Raw genomic sequence first — 24,850 nt, 5'->3', positions numbered from 1 at the left:
GCCACCGGGACCACAGCAACAGCCGTTGGCAGAGCGGAACCGCTAACGGCCACGCGCCTGCCCACTCCCTAGCCGCTCCCTTGCGCATGCGCGCCCGCCTCCGAGCGCGCGACCGCATTTGCAGCGCCGGCCCAGGGGCAGGGTCGTCGCTTGGTGGTGACGTATGCTGCCGTCGCGGGCGGGTGACGCGGAGGGGCCCGTTGTCTGTGCGTGGGGCTGAGGGGCCCCGGGGGCGGTGGGGGCTCCCGGCGGGGGCGGGGGTGGGTCGGAAGGGCCTGGACATGGCGCTGAGGGGCCGCCCCGCGGGAAGATGAATAAAGGCTGGCTGGAGCTGGAGAGCGACCCGGGTGAGGAGGGGGCTGGGCGGGCCGGGGTGTGGAGGGGCAGGTGAGCCTGGGGCGCTCCTGCTTGACCACCGTCCCCTCCTCTTGTCCCCGCCAGGCCTCTTCACCCTCCTGGTGGAAGATTTCGGTAAGAGCCTCCTGCCCGCCGAAGTGGGGCTGTGGGGGTTCATCCCTCTGCCCTGGCTGCGGGGCCAGAGGCTGCCCTTCCGACTTCTTTCGTTTCCCGATCGCAGGTGTCAAAGGTGTGCAGGTGGAGGAGATCTATGACCTGCAGAGCAAATGCCAGGGGTGAGTGGCTGGGCCTCCCCTTCACACCAGAAGAGTGGGACAGGCGAGGGAAAAGTGCCCTTCAGGGAGGCAGCGTCTGAAAGCCCATGTTGTGGTGTGTCAGGAGAACCATCCCTCCTCTCTGAGTGCCATCCTAGTCAGCTAATTTTTGTGTTCTTCCAGTTTTTCCTCAACACTTCCCTTTCGGTAGCAGCCCTCCCCGCAACCGTCCCTGGGGTACGTTTTAGCTACCCTTCCTAGTCTTGCAGCAGGAAACCCTAGGTCACACAGTGCCTTTTGTGCAACTGGGCAATTCATTAATTCTATGGCCACGCTTACTGTGGCCTTAGTTCTCACTCCAAAGTTGTCCTGCACTGATTGATTGGTGTGACAAGACCCCCTCCTGGTGCCCAAACTCAGGTTCTGGTCCTGGCAGTTTCACAGACTAGACCTGTGGAGTGACTGCTACAGTGCTGAACTAAGTGACTGACTTCTTATTTTTGGGGGGTACATGTGGATGTTCATTTGTTTCTGTAGCTTTGTTGGAGCTCAGGCCTTGGGATCCGAAAGTGAGAGTTAGTGCGTAAATTCCTCATGAGAGCTTTTGTTTGTATTTTGTGTTTCTGTCCTGAGCTGTTGGTTCCAGCTCTCTTTTTGTTTTTAAAATCTCAGAACCATACACTTCATAGGGAGAGTGAGTGGGTGGATTCCTGGAGCACCATGGCTGTTGAGAGCTGCTGCTTGACCCTGTCTGTGGCAGCCTTGTGGGGCATGAAGGCTTAGGGCTACAGTGGATACAGTATTGGGAAGAAGCCAGGGACAGGTGGGATCACGGCAGGAGCCCCTCACTGATGACATGGTGCAAAGTAATAGGGGAAGGAAAAAGAGGATGCTGATGTCCTTTTGTTTTTACTTCCCAGCCCTGTATACGGATTCATTTTCCTGTTCAAATGGATAGAAGAACGCAGATCCCGCCGCAAGGTCTCTACCTTGGTGGATGATACATCTGTGATTGATGACGATATTGTGAATAATATGTTCTTTGCCCACCAGGTGTGTTGGGCTCTGTGCTTGTTGGAGGGTAGGATGTTGCTTTTTTTTGGCTTAGGAAGTGGAAGTAAGGAAGACAAGAGAAGGAGATAGGCATATACCAAGGCTGATGGTTATAGAAACTTCTTGGCAGAAGGAACCCAGCTCGTACTCACTAGAGGAAACATCTTTAGAGTAGGGTAGCATCTCAGTTCACTCTCCATGTCCCCAGACATGTGACACTTGCTGAATATTTAGTTGGTACATGTTAAATGAACAAATGTTGGGTGAGGATGGTGAGGATGACAAAAGCCAAGGAGGGTTCCTGTCCAGGTATGAGTCCCTGTCTCAGAACCCATTCCTAATGAATACAGGCTTGGCGGACCTTGGGGTGAAGGATTCTGTGTATGGGTGACTAGTCTCGGTTTTACAGCTGATCCCCAACTCCTGTGCCACTCATGCCTTGCTGAGCGTGCTCCTGAACTGCAGCAATGTGGACCTGGGGCCTACCCTGAGTCGCATGAAGGATTTCACCAAAGGCTTCAGCCCTGAGGTAGGCTGCAGTGCCTTAATCCTGACTCAGCTGGCTGGGCAGATCTGATCCTGGGGGGCATTGGTAATGCTGCCACATGGTATTTGGTACTGTTTGGCTGTTTCTTTTTCAGATGACCATTAACATTACATTTGACCCATAATTAATTGTGTAAGGCAGTTGGTTTTAGGCTCAATTGTCAGGAGAGGAAATAGACCTAGGGAAGAAAGAGAGTTAAATTACAGTGTCGGAATCTTCCTAGTTGGGGCTTTTTCTATCAGGCTTTGTTGCTCCCTATTTTCCACTTATAACTACAAGGCCAGAACAGACCCTCTCTCTGGGGGTACCAGAGCTCTTTTCTCTCCCCTTGGGGTCACTTAGGAAAGTTTGTCTGTGCTGCTTCAAATTCCTGGAATGCCTTCAGGCTCACTTAAAGTCCCCCCTCCCGTCCCTCCTCCTAGGGGCCCACCTGAGAGAAGGTCTTCTGATATGGTCTTATTCTTCCCCCTAGAGCAAAGGATATGCAATTGGCAATGCCCCAGAGTTGGCCAAGGCACACAATAGCCATGCCAGGTATGTAAGAGTGTGGCGGCCAATATGGAATATGGTAGGGAAAAATGTCATTTTTGTGGGCGCCGACTTCGTATTTCCCCAGGCCTGAGCCACGTCACCTCCCTGAGAAGCAGAATGGCCTTAGCGCAGTGCGGACCATGGAGGCGTTCCACTTTGTCAGCTATGTGCCTATCACAGGCCGGCTCTTTGAGCTGGATGGGCTGAAGGTCTATCCTATTGACCATGGTAGGTACCTGAGCTAGAGGCCTGTTGGGTTTCTTGCTTACTTTTTGGGTGCCTGGAGCTTAAGGCCGTCGGGTACATGGGACCTAGTGGCAGAGGGTGGGGTTTATACTGAGAACATCTAACTCTGGCTAGGGTTTTACTCTGTACTACATTGCCTGACTAGCTCATGACTGGTTCAGCCACACTTACCTAACTTTTTACCCTTGATCTGGTCAGACTCTCAATTTTCTACATGCTGATTCCTCATCTTGGTCTTTCCTAGGGCCCTGGGGGGAGGATGAGGAATGGACAGACAAAGCCCGGCGGGTCATCATGGAGCGTATTGGCCTCGCTACTGCAGGGTAAGGGCCTGAACCTATCCTACTCCATCCTTGTAGAGCTATGTTCCCTTTGAGGGGCATACAGAAAGGCTCAGCGATTTGTAAATTGCAAGGCCATGTGGTGAATCTGGCAAGAGGAGGCTTCTACCTCCTTGCCTTATTTCCTGCCTGGACTGCCTGTGGCTGACCCTGGGATGAGCCGAAGGGAATAGGTAGGCCTTGCTGGGTCCCTAGGTGGCCCAGGTGTGCCGGCTCACTTCCTGACAGGCTCCTCATACAACTCATTGGAATGTACCCGCTCAGGTGCCTGGTGTACCTGGCCAGCTGCTGCCCACCTTTTGGGGTGGGGCCTATCCCTATGGCTGCAGGTGTAACTACACGGAGACCTGCCAGGATATCTGCCTCAACCTGATGGTGGGTCTGGGGTGGGAGCTGCTCTCACGGCTGCGGCTGTGACTGCAGGGAGCCCTACCACGACATCCGCTTCAACCTGATGGCAGTGGTGCCCGACCGCAGGATCAAGTATGAGGCCAGGCTGCATGTGCTGAAGGTGAACCGTCAGACAGTACTGGAGGCCCTGCAGCAGGTAGGTTTCCCTCCAGCCTGGCCCTGGGCCAACCTTTCCTCCACTGCAGCATCTTTTTCCAAATTACACTTTTTGATGGATCCAAGCTTTTCCTTTATAGTTCTTCTCTTGTGGAGAGGTAGAACTTGGGGCTCAGGGTGAGAATAGCTTCTAAAAGAAGTTTGTTTCTCTATTAATGGTGAATGGTTAGAGTCATGGCCATTGTGCTGTATTTTAGCTAAGGTGGAGGCCTACCTCTTCCCTCCCTCCTGAGCTTTAGATTCTCTTTTCAGCTGATTAGAGTAACACAGCCAGAGCTGATTCAGACCCACAAGTCTCAAGAGTCACAGCTGTCTGAGGAGTCGAAGCCAGCCAGCAGCAAGTCCCCCCTTGTGCTGGAGGTAGTCAGGGCCCCATCGGCCTCTGAAGGCAGCCACACAGGTACTTGGTTGGGGAGCGGTGGGGGCTTCCCCTGGGCTTCAGAGCCATCCCTCATAGCTTGTCTTGGGAGGTCCAAGCAAGAACTAGTCTTCCTGTATGTACGTACTTGGGAAGTGGTACAGAGGCTCCTTTGGGAGGTCTGAAAGCCCAGTGCCCATGGCTGTCTCCCCTAAGAACATAAGAGAGTTGTCCTTCCCTAAGAGGCACCTGTGTAGGGTTGCCATTACCCCAGCCCCCTGAGCCCTCTCTAAGGTACCCTTCCTTTCTTGTTTTCTGTGGGGGTATATTGTTTTCTGCCTCTCCTACCTTTTTTTTTGTCCCCATCTCATTCTTCCTATGACCATGACTTAGAGGTTGCTTCTTCCTTTCTGCCAACTGGCTCAGCTATTCCTCTCCACGAGGGAAGGGGAATAGTGCTGTGTAACAGGATTGAGGAGACTGTGGGCTTTGCTTGATGATCCAACTAAAGGTCCTCTACCTATACTCCCTACCCTGTCTCAGATGTTGCAGAGGAGACAGCTGGTTCATGCCCACAGGCTCCGACCCATAGTCCTCCCAGCAAACCCAAGCTGGTGGTGAAGCCTCCAGGGAGCAGCCTCAATGGTGTTCCCCCCAACCCAACCCCCATTGTTCAGCGGCTGCCGGCCTTTCTAGACAATCACAATTATGCCAAGTCCCCCATGCAGGTAAGTGGGAAGTACCCTTGCAGGATTTCCTCTGAGCTTTGCAGAGGCCACAGTGGCAGTTTTCCCATGTGGTCCCTTGATGCTCACTCTCTGCTGGGGCCTGGATTGCCAGGTTCCTCTGATACTCAGAGGCTCCACCACAGCGGGGGCTTAGAGAGACAGGGAGAGCTCTGATTATAAATCTGGTCACATGATTGTGGGTTAAATGTTTAGGTATGCTCTCTTAGAAGGCTTCCATAGGCTTCTGTAAGTTTCAGTGGGTGGCAGCCTCTCTGGAGCCAAGGGGAGCACCTGGGAGCGCTCAGTGGACTCAGCCTGGAGTGGGTGTTGCCTTTCTTCCTGACTGTGAGTGCTATCCCCACATGGATGGGCAGCCTCTGTTCCTGACTTCCCTGGTCTCTGGCCCAGGAGGAGGAAGACCTGGCAGCAGGTGTGGGCCGCAATCGTGTTCCAGTCCGTCCACCCCAGCAATACTCGGATGATGAGGATGACTATGAGGATGAGGAGGATGATGATGTGCAAAACACCAACTCTGCCATCAGGTCAGCCCCAGCTCTGTGAGGCTGGCAGACTCTGGGTGCCTTGGATCCTGTTCTGCATATCCCAGCCCAATGTCTGAGAGTGCTGTTGAGTGGATAACACTGTACGCCTGCAGAATGTAGGGCCTGGGGGAGGCTGGCCTGAAGGGCTGATCCCATGTCCTCAAGAAGTTTATGGTGGGCCTGAGGGAGAACTGAGCACATAAGCAGGTATCAAGGTGTGTCCTGTTGAATGTAGTTTTTCAGCTGGGCCATGAAGGATTGGTTGAGGAAGAAGGAAGTGGGAAGGATGGAGTTGATGGGGGTAGGGGAGGCAGCACTGCTGGAAGATACGGCATTGGCACAAGGCTAGAGTGAGGCCACTAGAATAGAGTTGTTCTTTAAGAATACCAGGCTGCAGTGGGTAGAGCTTAGAGTGCCACGATTGGGGTGATTGGGTAAAGTTGCTTGGAACAAGGATGAGGTGCTTTGGAGTCAGCCGCTGGAGGCTAGGCCATTCTAGAGACTGTTGGTTGTGGTGACCTAACCTGTTCCCTCAGCTCATCTTTTCTTGGGCCTCACAGATTCAAGCGGAAAGGAACGGGGAAGTCAGGGTCGTTAAGCAGTTCTGCAGATGGGCAGCTATCAGTGCTGCAGCCCAATACCATCAACGTCTTGGCTGAGAAGCTCAAAGAGTCCCAAAAAGATCTCTCAATTCCTCTGTCTATCAAGACTAGTAGCGGAGCTGGAAGTCCAGCTGTGGCGGTGCCCACCCATTCGCAGCCCTCCCCTACTCCCAGCAATGAGAGCACGGACACTGCTTCTGAGATCGGCAGTGCTTTCAACTCACCTCTGCGCTCGCCTATCCGCTCAGCCAATCCCACACGGCCCTCCAGCCCTGTCACCTCCCACATCTCTAAGGTGCTTTTTGGAGAGGATGACAGCCTTCTACGTGTTGACTGTATACGCTACAACCGTGCTGTCCGTGACTTGGGTCCTATCATCAGCACAGGACTGCTACACCTTGCTGAGGATGGTGTGTTGAGTCCCCTGGCACTGACAGGTGGGTCTTGGGCTGGCTCATTGGCCACTTAGTATACCTGGGAGGGAGGAGGGAGGTATCCAAGTGACCTCAAAGTGTCCTGTACTCTGACATATCTTTTCATGTCCTCTTCTCAGAGGGTGGGAAGGGTTCCTCACCCTCCATCAGACCAAGCCAAGGCAATCAGGGGTCCAGCAGCCCAGAGGAGAAGGAGGTGGTAGAGGCCACAGACTGCAGAGAGAAGACTGGGCTGGTCAGGCCTGGTGAGCCCTTGAGTGGGGAGAAGTACTCACCCAAGGTAATCCTCCTTAGTGGCTTTATCCTGGCAGAGAGAAGGGCCAAGGCTGCTGCTGTCCAGGTGCTGGGTTCTTGCCTGGGATTTTGGTATGAAGGGTGGTGGTTGCTGTCAGATGCCAGAAAACCTTTCTGAGTTGGGTGATAGCAGGGGCCATAACAGGCCCCATGGACACTGGTTGCTCACCCTTGCCTCTGGCTGCCTCTTGGTAGGAGAGCTTGGTGCTGACCAGCCTCCTCAGATACAATGCTGCATTTTGACAGGAGCTGCTAGCACTGTTAAAGTGTGTGGAAGCTGAGATTGCAAACTATGAGGCTTGCCTCAAGGAGGAGGTGGAGAAGAGGAAAAAGTTCAAGGTAGGTGATCTCGCCACTCCAAAGTACATGGTCCTCTGCTCCCTCTTGAGGTCAGCTGCTTGAGGAGATGGACTGTGGCACGCTCATACTTTGTTTTTTCCACAGATTGATGACCAGAGAAGGACCCACAACTATGATGAGTTCATCTGTACCTTCATCTCCATGCTGGCTCAAGAAGGTGAGGGGCTTATTGTGGTGTCTTAATTGGAGGTGCATATCCATCTTATAACTCAACTGGGGCTTGAGCAGACTATAGGCCACAGAGATGGCTATGAGAGCCTCAATTTATGGCCGGAAACTGTTGCGATTGAGAGGGTGGTGCTGGGCAACCAGCCACCTGCTCACGGGTGTCTGCCTTCTGCAGGCATGCTGGCCAACTTGGTGGAACAGAACATCTCAGTGCGGCGGCGCCAAGGGGTCAGCATCGGCCGGCTGCACAAGCAGCGGAAGCCTGACCGGCGGAAACGCTCCCGCCCCTACAAGGCCAAGCGCCAGTGAGGACTTCTGGCCTGACCACAGCCCGCTCTTGCCGTGATGCCCTCAGCAGGGGCCTTCCTTGCCCCACTTTCTTTTTCCAGTATTACTGAGTAGTTCTACCAGAGAGCTAAGGTCCTGGGCGTGGGATCCAGCCCATGCTCCCTGTGTTAAACCCTAGGGCCTGGCTGGGGGTGGGAGGACAGGTCAACCGCATCATGCTCAGGGAGCAGCAGCTGGAGTTGGGCCATGGCAGGGTGCTGTGGCTTCCTCCACAGCTGGCTGTGGAGCAGCAGGACCTGGCCCTTCTGCCTGGGCAGCAGAATATATATTTTACCTATCAGAGATGTCTATTTTTCTGGCCTCCAACCCATCTTGCCATCATACTAATGTAGCTGGCTTCCTGACTCTGCTTTTTTGCGTGGTATCTGTCATCCTGGTGGGCCCAGGTCCCTGTATCATGCTACGGTCACAACTGTAGGGTCCCAGCTGGGGGCCTTGGTAAACATGGGGCCCTGCTGCTCTAGCTCCAGCCACTAGTCTGCCCCTGTCATGAGGAAGCCACTCCATTCCTCTTGGGAGAGTGCCAAACTCAGGGACCTGGCTGTTGGGCAAGACTGGGTATGGAGTGTTCCAGTGAGGGCAGGATGAATACCCTGCTGGGGTCCTGTGGCCTGAGTGGAGAGAAGTGTTTGAGCTGTTTGATGGCCTGTAAAACTGTCCCAGTTCTACCTGGACATGTTGAGACTGCTGTCCATAGCAGGGCTTTGGGCCTCTTTGCCTTCAGTGTTGTGGCCCTGGCTATGGGCCTTCCTTGGGCTCCCGGTTTCTGTCCCTGGAGCTGGGACCCAGAGGAGCCTCTGCCCAGCCCCTCAGTATTACCATGTCTTCCTCCTCATAGGGATAGCAGAAACAGGACTGCTTGCAGGAAACTGGCACCACTCAGCTCTCCCTGCTATGCCAGCTTCCTTGGCCTTTGCAAGGCACTCAGGGTGGGAGACAGCAGGATCAAGATAACCAGTTGGAGCCTTTGTTCTCAGAGGGTTGATGCCAACGGGTAATGGGGTCAGCATTATCTCTGAAGCTCAGGCCCCACACACAGGAGGCAAGCAGGCCCCTTATCTGTGTACATAGTGACTGCAGGGGCTGAGCACCACCTGACTCCTCCGGCTCCTGTAAATACTGGATCACTAAATGAATAAAACTGCTAAAAAATGACGCTTCCTGTGGTTGCTGGCCTGAGGTCAATAGGCTGGGCTGTGGTGGAGTGAGGGGCCTCATGGGCCAAGGCTTTGAGAGGTAGGAAGTATGCATTCCTGGGGTGTCTGGCCTTCTAAGACACTAGGCCTTAAGACACTAGGATTTAGGACCTGAGTTGAGAAGGAGCTGTAGATGAGGTGCACCAAGGAAAATAGGCTTGGCTTTTGCCAGATGTGGTAGCTTTACAACCCACAGTAGTGCTGGGGCTCTGGGTCAGGGAGGTAGTGCTATCTCTAGTTGTGCCTAATGTGTTCCCCCTGGAGGGGCAGTGGGACCTGGGAGGGCACACGTCTCCTTTTTCCTTGTTGCATTTGGACAGGGACTGCAGGCCGAAGCTAGCTCTGTGCTCTCACCCACTTGCTGATCCCATTCTTTGCTGAGGCCACTGCAGTCCTCACCCACCACAGTAGTAGTGGCTCCTACAGAGGGAGCCTCATACAAGCGGCCGAGGCATGGCTAGAGTAACTGGAAAACTCAACTTTAATGGTTCCGGCCCTTCTGAGTCTAGTAGTCCAGGGCACAGATGAGGGCCACACCGCGCTTTATCCAGTGTCGCTGAGGCTGGTCGGTAGGGATCTCCACAGCGATGACATAGTTGGTAGAGTGGCCTGTAGTTGACAGTGTTCCTGGCAGGCAAGAAGTTGGGAGTGTTAGATTGTGCTCTGTCATCAGCAGAGCAGAGATAGGGCGGGGGGAGGGACAGGCAGACTGGGTCAGGGACAGAGAGGCTGCTGGCCCAAAGGGAATCCTGTCTGATAAATGTGTCTGGCCAAGGGTTAGGCCTGCCTAGCTTACTACAGGATAGCAGAGTTGATGCCACTGTTCAGTCCCTATGGTCCCGGCCCGGGATCATCCTTGTTTGTGCTTCCACTGCTCTTCTGAACTCCCAGTGGCAGGCTAGGGCTCATACATTGATGGAGGACGTTAACTTGCCTGCTTGTAGCCTGGCTTTGTGTTGTCCCAAATCTGTCAGCCTCTCCACTCCGCTAATCAGGCTAACTGGCTTGGGCTGAGTTGGGTCAGTCCTTGGGCCCCCACCCATAGTGTAGGCTCCCTGCTTTGGCCCTGTACCGGCACGGGTCAGTGTCTTGTAGATGGGACACAGGTAGATGTCCTGGTTCTGAGCCTTGCGGTGGGGCACTGGTAAGAGCCAGATAACAGCCATATCTGTGTATAGCTCCTTGGGCCGAGACTCAGCCAGTTGGAAGGCCTGCGGGTCCCAGCGGGCACCTTCCAGGAACAGTCCATGGATGTAGCACCCGACTTCGGGCCTTTCTTGGAGTTCTGATGGTGACTGGGCCATCACCTGTGGGGGACACACAGACATACACACATATCAACACCCAAAGTCTGGATTAGGGTTTTAGTCACCTGAGAGCTCCTGTCTGCCTGCCCGCCCATCGCTTGCCTGCCATTTTAGCCTGTGAATTTTCCTGGGTCTCATGGCCTTTCCTGGCTGAGTCTTGCCTGTTTGGGGCTACCCCAAATACCAGGCAGCTATGGTCTCATTGCCCCTTCTGCCTAAACTATGCCCCAGCCTGTCACCTGACCTGGCCCTGGCTGTGTCCACACCTTGAAATCAAAGGAGATGATGTCAATGGAGATGATGAACTTGCGGGCAAAGTTCTGTAGAGTGCCTGTCAGGAAAGCCTGTGGGAAGAAGAAGCCACTGATCCAGAACACGGCTGGGATGCCACCTTGGATCCAGGTGTGCAGGAAGTCCAGGCGCTGCAGCAGGTCCATGACCCAAGAGGCCAGTGGCTTGAGTGATGGGTATGCCTTGGCATTCCAGAGCTCAGGCACAGTGTTGTTGTACAGGCTGGCAGCCATCAGCTCCAGCTGCGAGGACATCACCACCAGCCCCTTGAGTGCCTTGAGCAAGTCTCGCAGTGTCTGTGTGATCACTTGCAGCAGCCGGTTGTACCTATGAGGCCAGGGGCAAGAAAGCAGGCAGTGGGCTGGGATTGTGTGGCAGTGCCCTCCCTAATTAGGGGCCATGTACAGGAAGCAATGGCAAAACAGAAACATGAAGAGTGTAGAGCTGTGTCAGGCAGCCTGGGTACAAATCCCAGCTCTGGGTCTTAGCAAATATGTGACCTGGGAAGTCGGTTAACCTTTCTTGTGCCTCCGTTTACTCATCTATAAAATGGGAATGTATAGCACTCCTATTTTCATTTCTCCACAACACTGGCCTCTGACTCGGGGGTGACAGGAGGAATTACCTAATGACCTCTTGTACCAGTACAGTGTTCATTGACTCCTCATACAACACGGGGTACTTGGCCATTACCATTTGCAAGTTGATAGGCTCAGGCACCTGGAGCAGAATGTTCTGGGCCACATCCTCCACTATCTGCAGGAGTAAAGAGACGTTAGGGGACAAGGCTGGCCTCCTTTATCTCCTGAAGGATTCCATAGGCGAAGGCTTTCCCAGAGAGGAGCAGGCAGGATGGTGGAGAATGGCCTTGCCCAGCCCTTGGCCCCTTTCCCCTGCTACCGCTTACCTCCTCCCGGCCTTGGCTGCCCACAGAGGATGATTTGGGCTGCAGCTGGATGATGGCACCAAGCAGGGCAAAAGTCTCATTCTGGGCAAAGGTGATGTTGGCATTGTCATGCAGGCCAAAGATCTCAGGCATATCGTTTAGTGGGAGACTTTTGATGTAGGAGAGGTAGCCCTGGGAGGTAGGAGGTCTGAAATTGAGAGCTCTGTCTGGCTCTACCCAGCCTGCAGAGTCACACTGTCCTTGAGCACATCTCACTTGTCATGTACCCTGTGTATCACCCCTGGCTCTTCTGGGTGAGGGCTTCTGAGGTACTGTGTGATGAGCTCACTTCCCGCCACTCCTTCCCATTTCCATCCAGCTCCCTGCTCCTCTAAGCAGCTGCTCATACCTTCTACCATAGGCCCTCTTCATGGTGCCCACCCAACCCTGCCTTGGCTCTTAACTTCTCCCTACACAGTTTGGTAAAAGTTTGTCTTTGGAGAGCCTGCCCTGACTGCAGAGTCTGGGTCCAGTACCATCTTGGAAGAGCTGTCCCAACCTACACAGAATAATTACACACAGGCAGTGGCTGAGGCAGAGTTCACCTATCCCTACAGAGCCTGCTCTTCAGCAGGTAAGGACTAACTCTACCTCTGTACCCATGAAATGGCTTCATCAGTGCAAAGGAGCCCCTGGAGGGCAGCGGCTATGCCTCCCGTCACCAAGTACCAAGGTGTTCGTGGCACCCTGGAGCCCCAGCCTGGTGGATCCCCTTCTGCTCAGTCCTTGGGGGTGGCCTCACATTGAGGTCGTAGGTGGGCTGGATCTGGTGGTAGATGCCTGATTCACTGTAGGTGTGGTCAGGGGAGAGCACAGCAGGCCTGTAGAAGTCCTCCAGGATGTTCATAACACAGCGGCGGTCCCAGTCATCAGTGACACGGCCTCCATAGTTGATCTCTCCTGCCGTGTACTTGAGGACCTATGGGATGGATGGCTTAGGGCCCCTGTAACTTCCACAGGCTCTTGCTCCCCAGTCTGTCCATGGCCTACCTTGTAAGGGATGTCATCATATTCGTCTAGAAACATTTTGAGCTGGCTGATGCAGATGCGTAGGTCTCCATCTGTGAACTCATAGGGGATGTTGAAGCCCAGAGCCCCAAATTTACGACGCTCCAGCGCATTCCCGTGAAATAGGCACAAAGACAGCAGCAAGGACTTGAACTCCAACACCTGCGGGAGTTAGGGGGAAGGGGCATGAGGGGTGCCGATGGGGACGGGTAGGCAGGCATGCACCAAGTGTGCCTCACCTTACGACAGGAGTTGAGGAAGTCGTCGCTGAGGCTGTTGTAGGACTTCAGCAGGTTGGCCTTGACACCACGTGGTGGCTCAATGGTCATCTTGGAGCCATTCTGCAGGATGGACACTGGAAACTTGTTACTGGGCAGACTGGTGAGCCACAGGCGGAAGTCCCGGTGCACCTGGTGCCCAAAGCTCCTCGTGAGCCTCAGGACACAAATCAACGCTCAGCTCCCTCCTGCCCAGGGACCCTGAGCTCACCCTCTGCCTGACTACCCTGGGAGTGGGCCAGGAAAAGCTGCATGGACAAATGGTTAAGGATATGGGCTTTGGCAAGTCCTAGGGTCCCCAGTCAGTCTGTGCTGGGTGGCTTGGGCAAGTTATCGGGCTCCAGACCCCCAGAAATGAGACTGTTAAGAAAAATGTAGTTGATGCATGATACGTTCTTCAGTTGCTGAACACTTGCTACATGTCCAGGGCTGGGCTGAGTGCTCTGTTGGATTATCTCACTTAAGCCTCATCTGTCTTTCATGGCTGGATTAGTACTCCCTTTCAGCAGAGGAGGCCCAACTGGGTCTGTGACAGGCAGCGGGGCACACCTTGTCGGGGTTGATGTGCTCAATGAGGCGCTCCAGGGCTGGCATCCAGCTTGGTGCTAGGTGGCAGTTCTGGAAGAAGACCCACTTGCCCCTCTCTATGGAGCTGCGCATCATGGCTTCTGCCCGAGGGCCCTGTGCAGGCAGGAACACTGAATGGAGTCGGGGGCCATCCTCCTAGCCCCCTCCCCCGCGGTGTGGCACTTACCTGACCCTGACCCAGGGAGATGGCAGAGAGCTTCTTGGAGAACTTCATCTCTTCGGCAAATTTATAGAGATCAGCAGCAGGGTCTGTGCCAGGTGACAGCACAAAGATGAGGGGCGTGGTGGAATTGGAGTCTTTGAACACCACTGATAGATTGGCTGTCTGTAAAAACACAGAGAGATGCTGGAACCACCTTGGATTGATGATGAGACAGGGACCAGGCAAGAGAGGGGTGTCCTAGGGCTCCCAGAGAGAACTTTGGGGCTTCTGAGTCCCCTTAAGGGCTGGGTAGGAGTCAAGTCCTGTCCTAGCCAAGGCTGCAAAGAAGTTCATCCAGAGGCACCAGGTGCCTGAGATCCAGGGTGCCAGCTCTGCCTGGGTACCAGCACTTGCCTGGGGCTCAATGAAGCGTGGCTCCAGGTTAGTGGCCACAAAGTCCTGCATGGCATTGGTAACCTTATCCCCACGCAGGCAGCGGAGGACCAGCAGCTTCTGGAACTGGTCCAGGTACTGGTCCCAGATGCCAGGCAAGGGTTCCCTGAAACAAATTTCCCTGAAAGCCAGCCTGTGGGAAGCCACTGGCCCCAGGGATTCTGACATCTGGATAGCAGCGGAGAGGGGGCTGTCCCAAGACTGCAGTTTGAAGGTACAGGAGAGATTGGGCCACAGCTGCAGGGTAATCCGGGGTGGTCTCCCAGAGCACCTGTTCCCGGGCTCTTGGCTGCTTGATGTGCTGCCCTGCCACACCCTGGGACCCAGCTCACCGGTGGGGCTCCAGGCTGTCGAAGATGGCCCGGAATTTTGTCTTGTGCTTTACAAAGTCAGAGGGGAAGGAGGAAAATGTTGGCAGGTTTGACAGTGCCAGGATGTCTCGCCAGGCTCGTTCTGACAGCCATCCTGGTGCAGGGTTCTCAGTCATGGTCTGGATGGAGCCCCCAGACAGGAGGTAGCGCCACTCACCCTGGGAGGAGACCAGGCAGGTTGTAGCCATCTCCTCCTTACCTCTAGGCACTCCACCCAGAGAAACTGAGCTGCCCTTGGAGATATTGGTCAGATAGGTCTGGTTTAGTGTCTCCACTTTGCCTTTTCCCGGATATGTGCTTCACTGGGGCTTCCGGCTCAGGATAGTCTGTGCCTGAGGACAGTCTCTGTGCTGAGCACATTCAAGGCTCTAAGAAAGCCTGTGCTCACATCATTGGTTGGGCCATAACCCAGGTTTTCTGTTGTGTTTAACCAAGGAACTGAGCTTCTTTAGGCCTCTGCCCTTCTGTTTTGCTGTACCCTTATACTTAGCTTTCCCTTTCTATCCACCCTGTTCTCCCTGGCCCACAACAGGGTAACCACTCAGGCAGTCAGGGTGCCTGGCCACTCCCTGCCTCTGCACCTGGTTGATCTTGCCCTCATTCATCATGATGCGGACACAGAGCAGGAAGGCGAACATCAGCTTGTGCTTCTCAAAGAGGCTGCGGCAGACATTGCTGTAGAGGCTGTATGTCAGGTAGCGGTTGATGTTGATGATGCGCTTTTTCAGGTTGTCTGCAGGGTAGAGATGCAATGGCAGAGTGTGAGGAGAGGAGAGAGGAAGGAGCATCCCAGGGTGCTTAGCTAACCTCCCGGTAGCCATCAGGGCACTGGCCATCCTCTTGGGCAGCTTGTTTTCTCAGTAAAGGGACCCAGGGAGGGTAGGGAACAGAGGGCATGTTCTTAGGTGCCATGAGGCTGACTGATGTGAGAGGTTGTGCCAGTGAATGTGGGTGTGAATTTATGTGTGTGCCCCATGGTGGAAATGTGTCCACATGTGGTGTGTCCTGTCTGTGTCAGAGTGGGCCTGTTGTGCCTGTGTGCTGGGGTTACCTGCCCTCTCTGAGTTGGCAATGCCCGAGAGGAAGATGTTGAGGAACCATTCGAGGGAGTACTGGTACATGGGGTCCACGTTCGCCAGGTCAGACACGCAGAAGAAGAGGATCTGAGTACGGACAGCCACAGGTATGTACTCCATGCGTGTGAGGTCAATGTCCTTCTCTGTCTGCTCTGCAATCTTGACCTTGGCCTGGGGGTGCAGTAGGAGGATGTTAGGCCCAGGTACACTGACAAAGAGCAGAAGACAGAGGTGGATGGAAGTAGGGGCCAGGCCTGGGAAAGGTGGAAGAGATAGGGGGCAGGCCCGAGGCAGGTAGGAAGAGGCAGTTGTCCACCTGGATCTCAGCAGCCTTCATTTTGGATGCTTCTAGCACTTTGATGAGCTCCATGTCATCCACAGGGTTGCCCTCAGAGGAGCTGAGCCGGTATAGGATCTGGTCTTCAATGTCCTTTAGTTCCTGACGCATCTTGGCATTACTGATAATCAGCTGGTTCTTGGCCTCCTCCAGGTCTGGTCGCTCTTCAGCCACTACCTGGCCCAGCAGCTGGTCCTCCAGGCCACTGCCAGGGTCAGGAGGCACCATGTTGTAACACCTGGTGAGCCCCAGAGGGCCAACTTTGAGCCTGCTCACTTATCTGCCTCTGTCCCCGGGGCTCCAAGAGCCCAGCATCCTACCAGTGTCCACCTGGAGGGCCTGGGCTCCATCACAGGCTGTGGGCTAGTACACAGCTCAGCGAGACCTCAGGTGGCACCCCAGAACCCAGTAGTCTGGAACTCCAGTGAGAACTGGCCAGTTGGACCTCAAGTCTCTGAACAGTTCTTCCCCAAAGGAGGGGGCTATAGGTGATAGGTTTCCAGCGCCTTTGTACCCACGGACTTGTGGAGAGCCTCATAGTGGCCATGGAAATGTCAGTGTTGGTGCTGAGCAGGCCTGTGGGGCGAGGGTGAGAGTTCTAAGGTGGAAACTGGCAGGTCAGAGGAGCTGGTAGAGGGGATGCCAGTGCCTGGAAGGAAGCTGGTAGAGCCACTGAGTGGCTACCCAGCCTGGAATAGCCAAGCAGCAGCCAGGCAGGAGGAGGTAGAGTGGATGCTTGGGTCCCTCAGGGATGGGGACTTACCTGGGCGACAGGGTGAAGTTGATGAGGGTGAGTTTGGTGGAGATCTCGGGTGTGTAGTGTGGGTTGGGCAGCTTGGTGGTGATGTACATCCTGAAGTCCTCATGGTAGGGGATCACTGTATCCCCCAGCCTCAGCACTGTGTTCCCCTGCTGCTTGTATGTCTGTGATGGGTGGAACAGGCCGGTGCTGGGGCCTGAGCTGTGCCAGTATGGTGTGGACAGCTCCCTGCCCAGTGCTATAGCCCTGTTCTGCCCCCCACAGGCCCACCTGCTTAAGCAGCACAGGCTCCAGAGCTGGGTCAAGCTCCTCGCCCACATTCTCCAGAAGGCATGGCTTGCCAAAGCGGATGGCATTCTCCATGCTGCGCAGGAAGTCACGGTCACTCAGCTTAAACACATCCAGCCCATTGTCCTTCTCCTGCAAGGGAAAGAGATAGGTGTGGACAGGAAGGCCGAGAGCCAGGCTGAGGCTGCTTCCCCTGCACCTGCCGACGCCGGCTGTGTTGGCAGGTGGGCTCACCATGTTCTTGATCCATTTGTTGGCCTGGCCCTGGGGGTCAATGAAGTGAGTCCAGCGCTGGGAGAACTGGTTGATGACCCCGTTCTCCACTGACAAAGTGTCATTGGGAAGGCCAGCAATCTGTGGAAGGCCAGATGTCAGAGTGGGTCAGGGCTCTTTCTGAGCAGGACCCTGGTGTGAACTACTCCCAACCTCAGGCTTTGGCTTTGAACATGACTCTTTGTATTGCACCCTTTGGATGTGTGTGGGGGGTGCAAGTGACAGTGTGGGCAAAGTCTTGGTCCCCAAGATCCCTGCCTCTCTTGTGCTCCTGATGCCCTCTTTTGCTGGGCACTTGTGTCCTGATGCTTGCTGAGTCCTCATCCAGTGGCACCACCTTCATGGAGCCCACACCCCATTCGCCCTCCTGCCTGGCCTTTGCCCTTGCTTGGCCTCTGCCTATGGGACATGACTTCTTTTAGGAAATCTTTACCCGGACAGTTCTGCTATGCCACCCCACACCCCACACTCTTAGCTAGCATTTGTGCCCTCTTGATCTAGCTTCTCTCTCTCTCCTACCCACCACCCTCTTGCAGGACCCAGGAATATTCAGTAGAGGCACCTTCAAGTCTGGCCCCAGAAGGGAGAGTGGGAGGGAGGCAGGAGGCTCCTGGCCTAGCTGGACCACACTGCAGCCCAGCCTGGTTTGTCCCAGCCCCCTGGGGTAGGCACCTGCCATGAGCGGATCTTCACGGGGTTCCCCAGCGTTCCAATTAGCGTGGGCTCAGAAGTGTGTGGTACATGATGGACTATAAGCTGCTTGACCCACTGGTCGTAGAGTGCTGTGCGATACTGACCCTAAGGAGATGCCAGACACCGGGCTATCACACCAGACACCATGGCCCTCCCTCCCTCCTGCTACATCATAGCTTGGCAGATGCCCACAAGGTCAGAGCTCGGGTATGGAAACAGATGCCTGCATTCTAGTCCCACTTGGGGTGACTTGCTTGGATTCACACACCTCAGCTATAAGGCAAGGTAATGGCAACAATGTCCACCTGTATGGTGACTGGAAGGATTACGTGGGAGCCACCACGAAGTGTGTGAGTGTTGGAGCAGTGCGTGGCACAGACAGGTACATGTGTGCGCTCTCACATGTTCCCCTAGAAGGCCAGTTCCTTGAGAATGGCGCCTCTGGCCCTTCTGCACACTGCTGTGTCCCCAGCACCTGGCTCACAGAGGTGGCCTACCACAGGCTTGCTGAATGAGACAGGGAAGGAGAGGCCGCCACCAGGCTGCCCTTGGAGGTGAGGCCCCAGGGAAGGCTCTCTGGGAGAGGAGACTCATCAGAGGAAAATCTTCTGCTTACCGTGAAGGGGCCCAGGTAGGCCACAAAGCCGGCAGCAACCAGCACGTTGCCCGATATGTTGTCAAGCATATTCTCCAGGTTCTCCACCGTCTCCTGCCAGCGCACCTTCTCATCCGACAGCCCGTTGATGAGCTGCAGAGGTGGCCCCATGGGGTGGGCTCTGGGAGGTTGTGCTGGGGGCTGCGGTGGATCCCCTGCTGCAGCCCTCATGATTGCTAAGGAGAGGGTATGGACAGCTACCACAGAACCCCCTCCCCAGGCCCTTCTGGGCCCTGTCAGGTGGCCATGCTCATGGGCCTCGTGGAAGAGCAGGACGCACCTTGTCAGCACGGCCCAGCCGCTGCTCACACTGCTCACACTTCATCTCCAGCTCTTCTTTCTTAGCAATGCATTCTCGGTACTTGGCCTGCATGGTGGCGATGCCACCCTCTACCTCACGCAGGCGATGCTTTGCCTCCTCCAGGATCCTTTGTGTCACCTCCAGGTCTTCCTGGGCCTCCCGCAAGGCTTGCTACCAGCAGAGGGTACAGGGCCAGCTTGCCTCTGAGTACCCTGGGGAGGGGAACCAGCCACCACCAGCTCTACCTGGTCCTCACCCGCTTGGGCTCCACAGCCTTGGCCACGAAGTGGTACTTGTGCATGGCCCGCACCCACTGGCAGATAGAGGTGCAGGCTTTGGACACCTTGGCGATGGCAGCTGGTTGGAACTCCTCGTTGTCGATGTACGGCTGGATGGCCTTGATCACAGTCTCTCCAATGTTGTCCTGGTGTGGAAATCATGGGCCTCAAGAGGCTGCTTCCCACACCTGATAGGAGAGGGGCTCTCCTGGGGGGTGGGGCCTCTGAGGGACCCCTGCCTCCTGCTTCTCTTCCGTATGTTCTGTGCAGACTTTAGCCCAGGGTCCTCCTTAAAGAGTAAGCACAATCTAGAAAGGCAGGCCAGACAAGGAACCTCTGTGTCCCAGGGATTTCACATAAATTCCCAGAAGCCTCAATCTGACAGTACACAAGGCCCCACTACAAAACTCACTGAAAGACAAGGGCTGCTTTCTGAGAGCAGTAGCTTGAGTGGATGTGAAAAGAGTGAGTGGTTCTGATGCTCCATCGATGGTTCTGATGAGCCTAGGAAGCTGCATTGCTAACAAGCTCCTGGAGCCAGAGCTAGGGCTGAGCCCAGGTTCCTGAGCAATGGCCCTGATCATGCCTGGCCTGCAGGCTTTTCTCACAATGGCTTGATTAGACCTGTAGGGCTCTGGTTTCCTGCCTAAAGGGAGAGGAAGAAGAATGGTGAAGCCCAAAGGGGGTCTAGCTGCTGCTGAGACCTGAGACCAGCCGCTGTCCCTAGTCTCCAAGCTCAGCATGGAAATGCCCAGCCCCTGCACTGACACGTGGTGGTGGAGGTGGCCCATATGGGTCAGGCAGCTGCTCCTTGGGCAATTTCCAGGATGGAGAGGGGCCCCCTGCAGGGAACTGTGGGCTCCTGGCTGACTTAACCGTGGGACAGCCCCCGAGAGGGCGCATGTCCAGACGGACAAAGAAATCCAGGGGAACACAGGGGAAGATGAAACTGAGGTGCTGAGGCTGAGGGACAAATGTGATGGTGGAGGTCTTGGTCAGTCAAGGCCATAGGGGCCCAGAGTGAAAAGGGCACAAAAAATTCCCAGGCTGTGGAGTCTTGGAGTGACTGTAGGTGACATGCTATGGGGCACAGGAGTCTGCTTTGGTTCTAATTTTCCCAATACCCATCGGTCGGTGGGTCTTCCTGTCACTCCATTAATATAGGAGATAGGGCATGGCAAAGCTGGCTGGGGGAAATGCGTGGAACCTGTCAATCACAAGATCCCCGGCTACACCAGGACCCCCTATGTAGAATTTCTGGTGAGCTCCCAGGAGATGTGGATGGCATTAAAAACCAGCCATCATGGTATAAAAGCCGCTATCGTGAGTTTCCACGATAGCCTGTGCCGTGTTTCTCAGATGTGGAAGTGTACTTTTGTTTTTGCTTTTACCCCCTTTTCTCCTTTGTTTGCCCCAAGCTTGTCCTGCAGAGCTGGTTTACTCCATACCCATTTATCTTGCACTTTTCAAATAAAATTTTGGCACTGTTTTTGGCTTGTCTCACCCAATTCTTTGTTTGAGGCAAGAAGGGCCTGTAATACTTTAGATTGGTGAGCCATTTCTGTCAAAACTACCCTAAAACACTACCTCTATGCTTCCCAGTCCCAGTCAGCCCTGTGGCCCTAGGGCTGTGTGTGCTGCTGGCAGGGGTGGGGCGGGCAGAGAGGGGATAAAGACCACAGCATGCAGACCCTGTGGTAGGGTAGACGCCTCTCCAGCTTCCCTGACCTGCTGGGTCCCAGCCTCCCCTGCTGGCTGGACCCAGTGCCTGCAATGCTCACCTTGTCAAACTTGAAGAGGCTCTCCAGGAAGCGACCTGGGTCCTGCAGCAGCCCCTTGCCTGGCTCCCAGTAGTCATCCACTTTGGTGCCTGGCTTGTCTCCAGCCACCTTCTTTGGCTTGATACCCTTCATGATGCACACAGCTTCTATGACTAGCTTCACGCCTGGGGGTGGCCGTTGCATGGCACGCACCTGCGGGGCCAGTCACAGGGTAGGGAGGAGGGTGGCCCATCACTGAGTAGCTCCTTCTGGTCAGGAACACTGCCAGACAGGAGGTGGCCACCAATCAATCCCCTACTGCTACAGAACCAAGAGCATGCCCAGAGATGATCTGAGGTCAGCTTCAGACTGAGGGCTGGCACGAGGAGGGCAGGGCATGCAGCTAGGGTCTAGCCCTAGTTTTGCCCTCACCTCTTGGCATGTGGCCCCCAAAGAATGTGCAGAGGGAGGGCCTAGAAACACCACTAGGCCCCGAGAGGGCATCAGAGAAGGATGACGTGGGAGTGACCAAGAGAAATTGTTACCCACCTCAGTCACATCGTTTTTGTTGAGGTTGCGCAGGCTGGCCAAGGCTGCATCTAAGGCTGGCAGTGCCTCATCCAGATCCTTCTGAGCATCATCAGCAATAGCTTGTGCCTTCCTGGCCTTCTCATTGGCTTTGATCTCCTCAGCCTGCACAGAATTCCTGGTCTCCTCAGCAATGGCTGTATCCGCCTTGGGGATGAGAGGACAGAAGAGCTCAGTGGTAGCAGCAAGCATGCCCTTCTCTCTGTTTCTGTCTCTGTCTCTCTGTCTCTCTCTCTCCTTTGCACCTCAGACTCCCCATAAGGAAGGAAAAGAAGGTTGGGAGTTCCATTCTCAAGGCATCTCCCAGTTGTGACAGGCTATAGAGATTGGGATGGCCAGGAGCCTTTTCTACACACTGAGCCCTTGTCACGGGCCTGGTGTGGGGCTCAGGGCTTTCCAGGTCTGAAGATACCTACCCCATAGGGAAGCTCCCAAGCACACAGGGCCCCTTCCTACATGCCAGAGAAAGGCACACCTCCCACCTTTCTTCTTGGAAAAAATTTGAAAAACCCTGGCTTTGAAAACACTTAAACACTTCTGCCTGAAAACTGTCTTAATGAATTCCAAGTGTGTGATGTTTACTGGGAGGACAGGGTCCTCAGATGTGCCCTTGTGCTATGCAGAATCTGCACATCTGCCTGTGGCAAGCCTCCCAGCAGTCTGTGCTGTGGTTATTAGCATTGTCTGGTGCTGTTTGGATTTATTTGCCTTGCTCTTTACCACTCTCAGCAAGTGCGTGGCATAAAATAATTCTGACTAAGCGTCTGTCAAGCGAATGAATAGCTACCGAATGAAGAAACTGAGGTACATGAAGGCTGACTGACTTGCTCAGGTCAGGTAGGAGGCAGTCTGTGGTTGTTTAGAGATGTTGTCCTCAGACAAGGCCAGGTATCTATCTAGGAGGAGAGTCTGGGAGCAGCCCCAACCTTGATCTGCTCCATGGTGTATATGGTGTCCTTGGCAGCCTCTTCCAGCAAGGGGCGCATGACCTCCAGCTCCTCTTGCATCTTGGACACGTCCTCAGAAGTGCGTAGTAACTGGGGGTAGGGCAGGATGGGGCGGGGGACATGGAAAGTAAAACAGATGTGACAGGGACCATAGAGAGAGTCAGGCCTGGTGGGTGCTGGGGAGAGCCTCCTGCTGGGCCACCCCCATACATGAGAAGGAGGCCATGGCAGCTCCAGTGGCCATCAGGTTGCTGAGCAGCTGCTAGAAAAAGGGGCCCATAGATTCCTCTGAGAATCTATAGGGTAATTAATGGCTTGCCTTTGGCTGATAAACTATTCTTTCACTGAGGGAGAAAGCCACTTGTTTAAAAACTGTGTGTTCCAATTGGAAATGCTGGGTCACCCTGGTACCAGGGCAGGGCCCCTGGCCACTGGCCCCTGTCCATGAGGCTTCTCCCAAGCCCACCTTGTCAAGGCCACTCTTCATGCGGTTTTTGGCAGTTTTCAGCTCCAGTTTCTTCTGCCCGATGAGGATGGAGAAAATATTGAGCAGTTCCAAATAGCTCTTGGGGGTCACATAGTTGTGGCGGGCCAGCTCTGCCAGGTACTCGACACACTTCTTCGACACTGACAGGTGTATATGCACGCAAACCTGAATCTGTGAAGAGGAGGACATAGTTGATGTCCTCCAGGTTTTGTGGCAATCCCAGCAAAGACAGGGCACTTGGGGCCCCCAAAGTCACTGTAGCCTGGTCCTGAGGAGGGACCCATAGAAGGAACTTGCATCCTTACACTCACTGTTTCTTTTTTTTTTTTTTTGGTTTTTCTCTGTTACTGGGAACGGAACTCACGACCTTGCGCTTGCCAGGCAGGTGCTTTTTGCCGCTGAGCTAAATCCCCAGCCCTACACTCACTGTTTCTTAAGATTTTTACAAACTTCAGGTCAAGGGCACCTCTTATGCAGATGAAAAACCCAAGGCCCAGAGGAGTCAGGGTAGAGCTGGCTTTGAACACAGACCGAGCTGCCTCCAAGCTGTGGCCCAGTGCCCTTGTCACAGCTCCCATGGCCTTCCTGTCTCTGAAAGCCCCAAAGTGGTGTCCTGCAGAGGCTGGACCCAGAGCAAGGCCTGAGCAGAGATGGGCAGGGAACTGTTGGCTTCATCTTGCCCTTGGCCCAGGGGGACCTCACTCTCTGGGGTCAGACCAGACAAATGTAGCTCACCCCATCTGTGGTCTCTGGAGTTGTGTCAGGGGACTCTTGGAAGAAAGCTGCCATGAAACACTCAGGAAATCAGGGAAGCTGTAACCGTATAGCTGTGTGCTGAGTATCAGTGTCACTGTAATGACCGTGGCACTCTTTGCTTTACAGATGAAGAAACTGAACTTTAGATAGGTAAGGCTGTCTGACGGAAAGGCTAACTTGTAGTGGGCCTGGGAGTCTGATCTAGGCCTCAGGGACCCCAAGTCCATGCCCAAAATAAGACAGTTCTCCCCAGGGCTTGCTCCTCACCAAGACACCTACCAGTCCTTCAATTGTTTCGGAGGAAGATTCCAGTTCTGGGATCTCGTTCAGGAATGTGGCAGCCACAGACTCCAGGGCCTCTGCTGGCCACTCATTAAACCAGTCAATGGTACAGCAGTTGACGAGGGAGGGGAACTGCCTCAGGCGAGCTCGGAAGACCTCTCCAATGGGGCTGGGGGAGCCAGGCACCCAAATGAGGCCCAAGGACACCGACTTAGGACCCCAAGAACCGTGGACTCAGGGCCCTTCCTCAGCCCTGTGGCATGGCCATCAGGACATACCAGCAGCCTGGTCCCAGTGGCATGATGGCCAGGCCCAGGGGCACTTCTCATCTCAGGCCTAAGTACCCAGGCCTCCTGAACCCCAGAGGCCGGCCCCCTGCTCAGCCTTGTGGCCCCAGCAAGCCTGCTTCTACCTCATGCACAGCACCATGTGGATGTTGCTGCGTACACGCCCAGTGTAGGCAGCCATGAGGTTGGCCTTGGTGGGCTGCAGGCCCTGCTCCTGGACATAGCTTCGCATAGCGTTGACAATCTGGTCCTGCTCATCCAGGTTGTAAAGGTTGGGAATGTCGCCTGAGTTCAGGACATTGTTGATATCCTCTAGGAAGGACTCATTCTTGATCTAGGGAAAGGCAACGAGAGGTGCTAAGCTGTTATGGTGGTCCCTTGTGCAGGCCATCTCACCGGACCTCCACAACAGCCCTATTGAGAGACCCTGCCACTGAATCTCAGAGAAGCCTAGGGTCCCTCAAGCGACTTCATAAGTAGCTCAGGATTTATGCCTAGGCCTGCCCCACCTTCAGAGTGCTGAAGAGGACACCTGGGCTGTGGCAGGGCCCCAAGTCCAGGTGAAGGGTGTGATTTCTTCCTGCTCACTTTCTGGCCTCCCTCAAGGCCTCAGTTTACCCACAGGTGGAAACCATGGCTATAGGCAAGGACACCTAGCCTGTGTCAAAGGGCACCCTCACTTTCCCGACTCAGTCAGTGACCTCCTGAAGGGAGCCCTGGGGTTGGGACGGGGATGGAGCAGAGCAGCCTTTACTCTGGGTAGGTCACTTTC

At 54.7% G+C, this 24,850-nt stretch overlaps 2 protein-coding genes across 4 annotated transcripts in view; one reads left to right on the top strand and one right to left on the bottom strand.

The window, feature by feature from the left end:
* Positions 1-209: 209 nt before the first annotated feature.
* On the top strand, positions 210-8,885 carry Bap1 (BRCA1 associated protein-1 (ubiquitin carboxy-terminal hydrolase)). Of its 2 annotated transcripts, none has more exons than XM_013515572.1 (17): positions 210-347; positions 442-471; positions 578-632; positions 1,532-1,664; positions 2,074-2,193; positions 2,684-2,745; positions 2,828-2,970; positions 3,233-3,311; positions 3,807-3,876; positions 4,149-4,296; positions 4,798-4,982; positions 5,391-5,524; positions 6,085-6,563; positions 6,680-6,840; positions 7,101-7,193; positions 7,299-7,371; positions 7,558-8,885. In XM_013515572.1, exons 1-17 carry the CDS (start codon positions 311-313, stop codon positions 7,689-7,691), a joined length of 2,136 nt encoding a protein of 711 aa, XP_013371026.1. In that variant the 5' UTR covers positions 210-310; the 3' UTR covers positions 7,692-8,885. The 2 variants fall into 2 exon arrangements, with proteins under 2 accessions (XP_013371026.1, XP_005387372.1); XM_005387315.2 differs by having other exon boundaries at positions 3,753-3,876.
* Positions 8,886-9,384: 499 nt separating this feature from the next.
* The window catches only part of Dnah1 (dynein, axonemal, heavy chain 1), a 67,543-nt gene continuing 52,077 nt past the window's right edge, over positions 9,385-24,850 (bottom strand). Inside the window, exons 51-78 of one of the 2 annotated variants that reach the window (XM_005387314.1) lie at positions 24,204-24,412; positions 23,789-23,960; positions 22,733-22,924; positions 22,246-22,356; positions 21,281-21,466; positions 20,753-20,944; positions 18,950-19,117; positions 18,673-18,864; positions 18,354-18,485; positions 17,717-17,842; positions 17,006-17,125; positions 16,754-16,903; positions 16,487-16,647; positions 15,703-15,928; positions 15,362-15,557; positions 14,892-15,043; positions 14,272-14,468; positions 13,901-14,045; positions 13,511-13,669; positions 13,306-13,437; positions 12,718-12,888; positions 12,461-12,640; positions 12,213-12,389; positions 11,432-11,602; positions 11,150-11,280; positions 10,500-10,851; positions 9,999-10,233; positions 9,385-9,553 (exon numbers count right to left, since the gene is read on the bottom strand). In XM_005387314.1, coding sequence (XP_005387371.1) covers positions 9,432-9,553; positions 9,999-10,233; positions 10,500-10,851; positions 11,150-11,280; positions 11,432-11,602; positions 12,213-12,389; positions 12,461-12,640; positions 12,718-12,888; positions 13,306-13,437; positions 13,511-13,669; positions 13,901-14,045; positions 14,272-14,468; positions 14,892-15,043; positions 15,362-15,557; positions 15,703-15,928; positions 16,487-16,647; positions 16,754-16,903; positions 17,006-17,125; positions 17,717-17,842; positions 18,354-18,485; positions 18,673-18,864; positions 18,950-19,117; positions 20,753-20,944; positions 21,281-21,466; positions 22,246-22,356; positions 22,733-22,924; positions 23,789-23,960; positions 24,204-24,412 — 4,857 coding nt within the window. In that variant the 3' untranslated portion in view covers positions 9,385-9,431. Of the gene's footprint in view, positions 9,554-9,998; positions 10,234-10,499; positions 10,852-11,149; positions 11,281-11,431; positions 11,603-12,212; positions 12,390-12,460; positions 12,641-12,717; positions 12,889-13,305; positions 13,438-13,510; positions 13,670-13,900; positions 14,046-14,271; positions 14,469-14,891; positions 15,044-15,361; positions 15,558-15,702; positions 15,929-16,486; positions 16,648-16,753; positions 16,904-17,005; positions 17,126-17,716; positions 17,843-18,353; positions 18,486-18,672; positions 18,865-18,949; positions 19,118-20,752; positions 20,945-21,280; positions 21,467-22,245; positions 22,357-22,732; positions 22,925-23,788; positions 23,961-24,203; positions 24,413-24,850 lie in introns of those variants that run through there. The other variant, XM_013515571.1, reaches the window with a different exon arrangement.

Source organism: Chinchilla lanigera, unplaced genomic scaffold (genome assembly GCF_000276665.1).
Source record: "Chinchilla lanigera isolate Chin_1 unplaced genomic scaffold, ChiLan1.0 scaffold00029, whole genome shotgun sequence".
Taxonomy (NCBI): domain Eukaryota; kingdom Metazoa; phylum Chordata; class Mammalia; order Rodentia; family Chinchillidae; genus Chinchilla; species Chinchilla lanigera.
This window is presented reverse-complemented; position numbering and strand designations above follow the sequence as displayed.

Bases quoted from the DNA above. Each gene is read 5' to 3' on its own strand.
- Bap1 (XM_005387315.2), top strand. From the start codon at position 311: ATGAATAAAGGCTGGCTGGAGCTGGAGAGCGACCCGG. The intron at 633-1,531 runs GTGAGTGGCTGG...TTTACTTCCCAG, and splicing joins CTGCAGAGCAAATGCCAGGG to CCCTGTATACGGATTCATTT. The intron at 1,665-2,073 runs GTGTGTTGGGCT...TCGGTTTTACAG, and splicing joins ATATGTTCTTTGCCCACCAG to CTGATCCCCAACTCCTGTGC.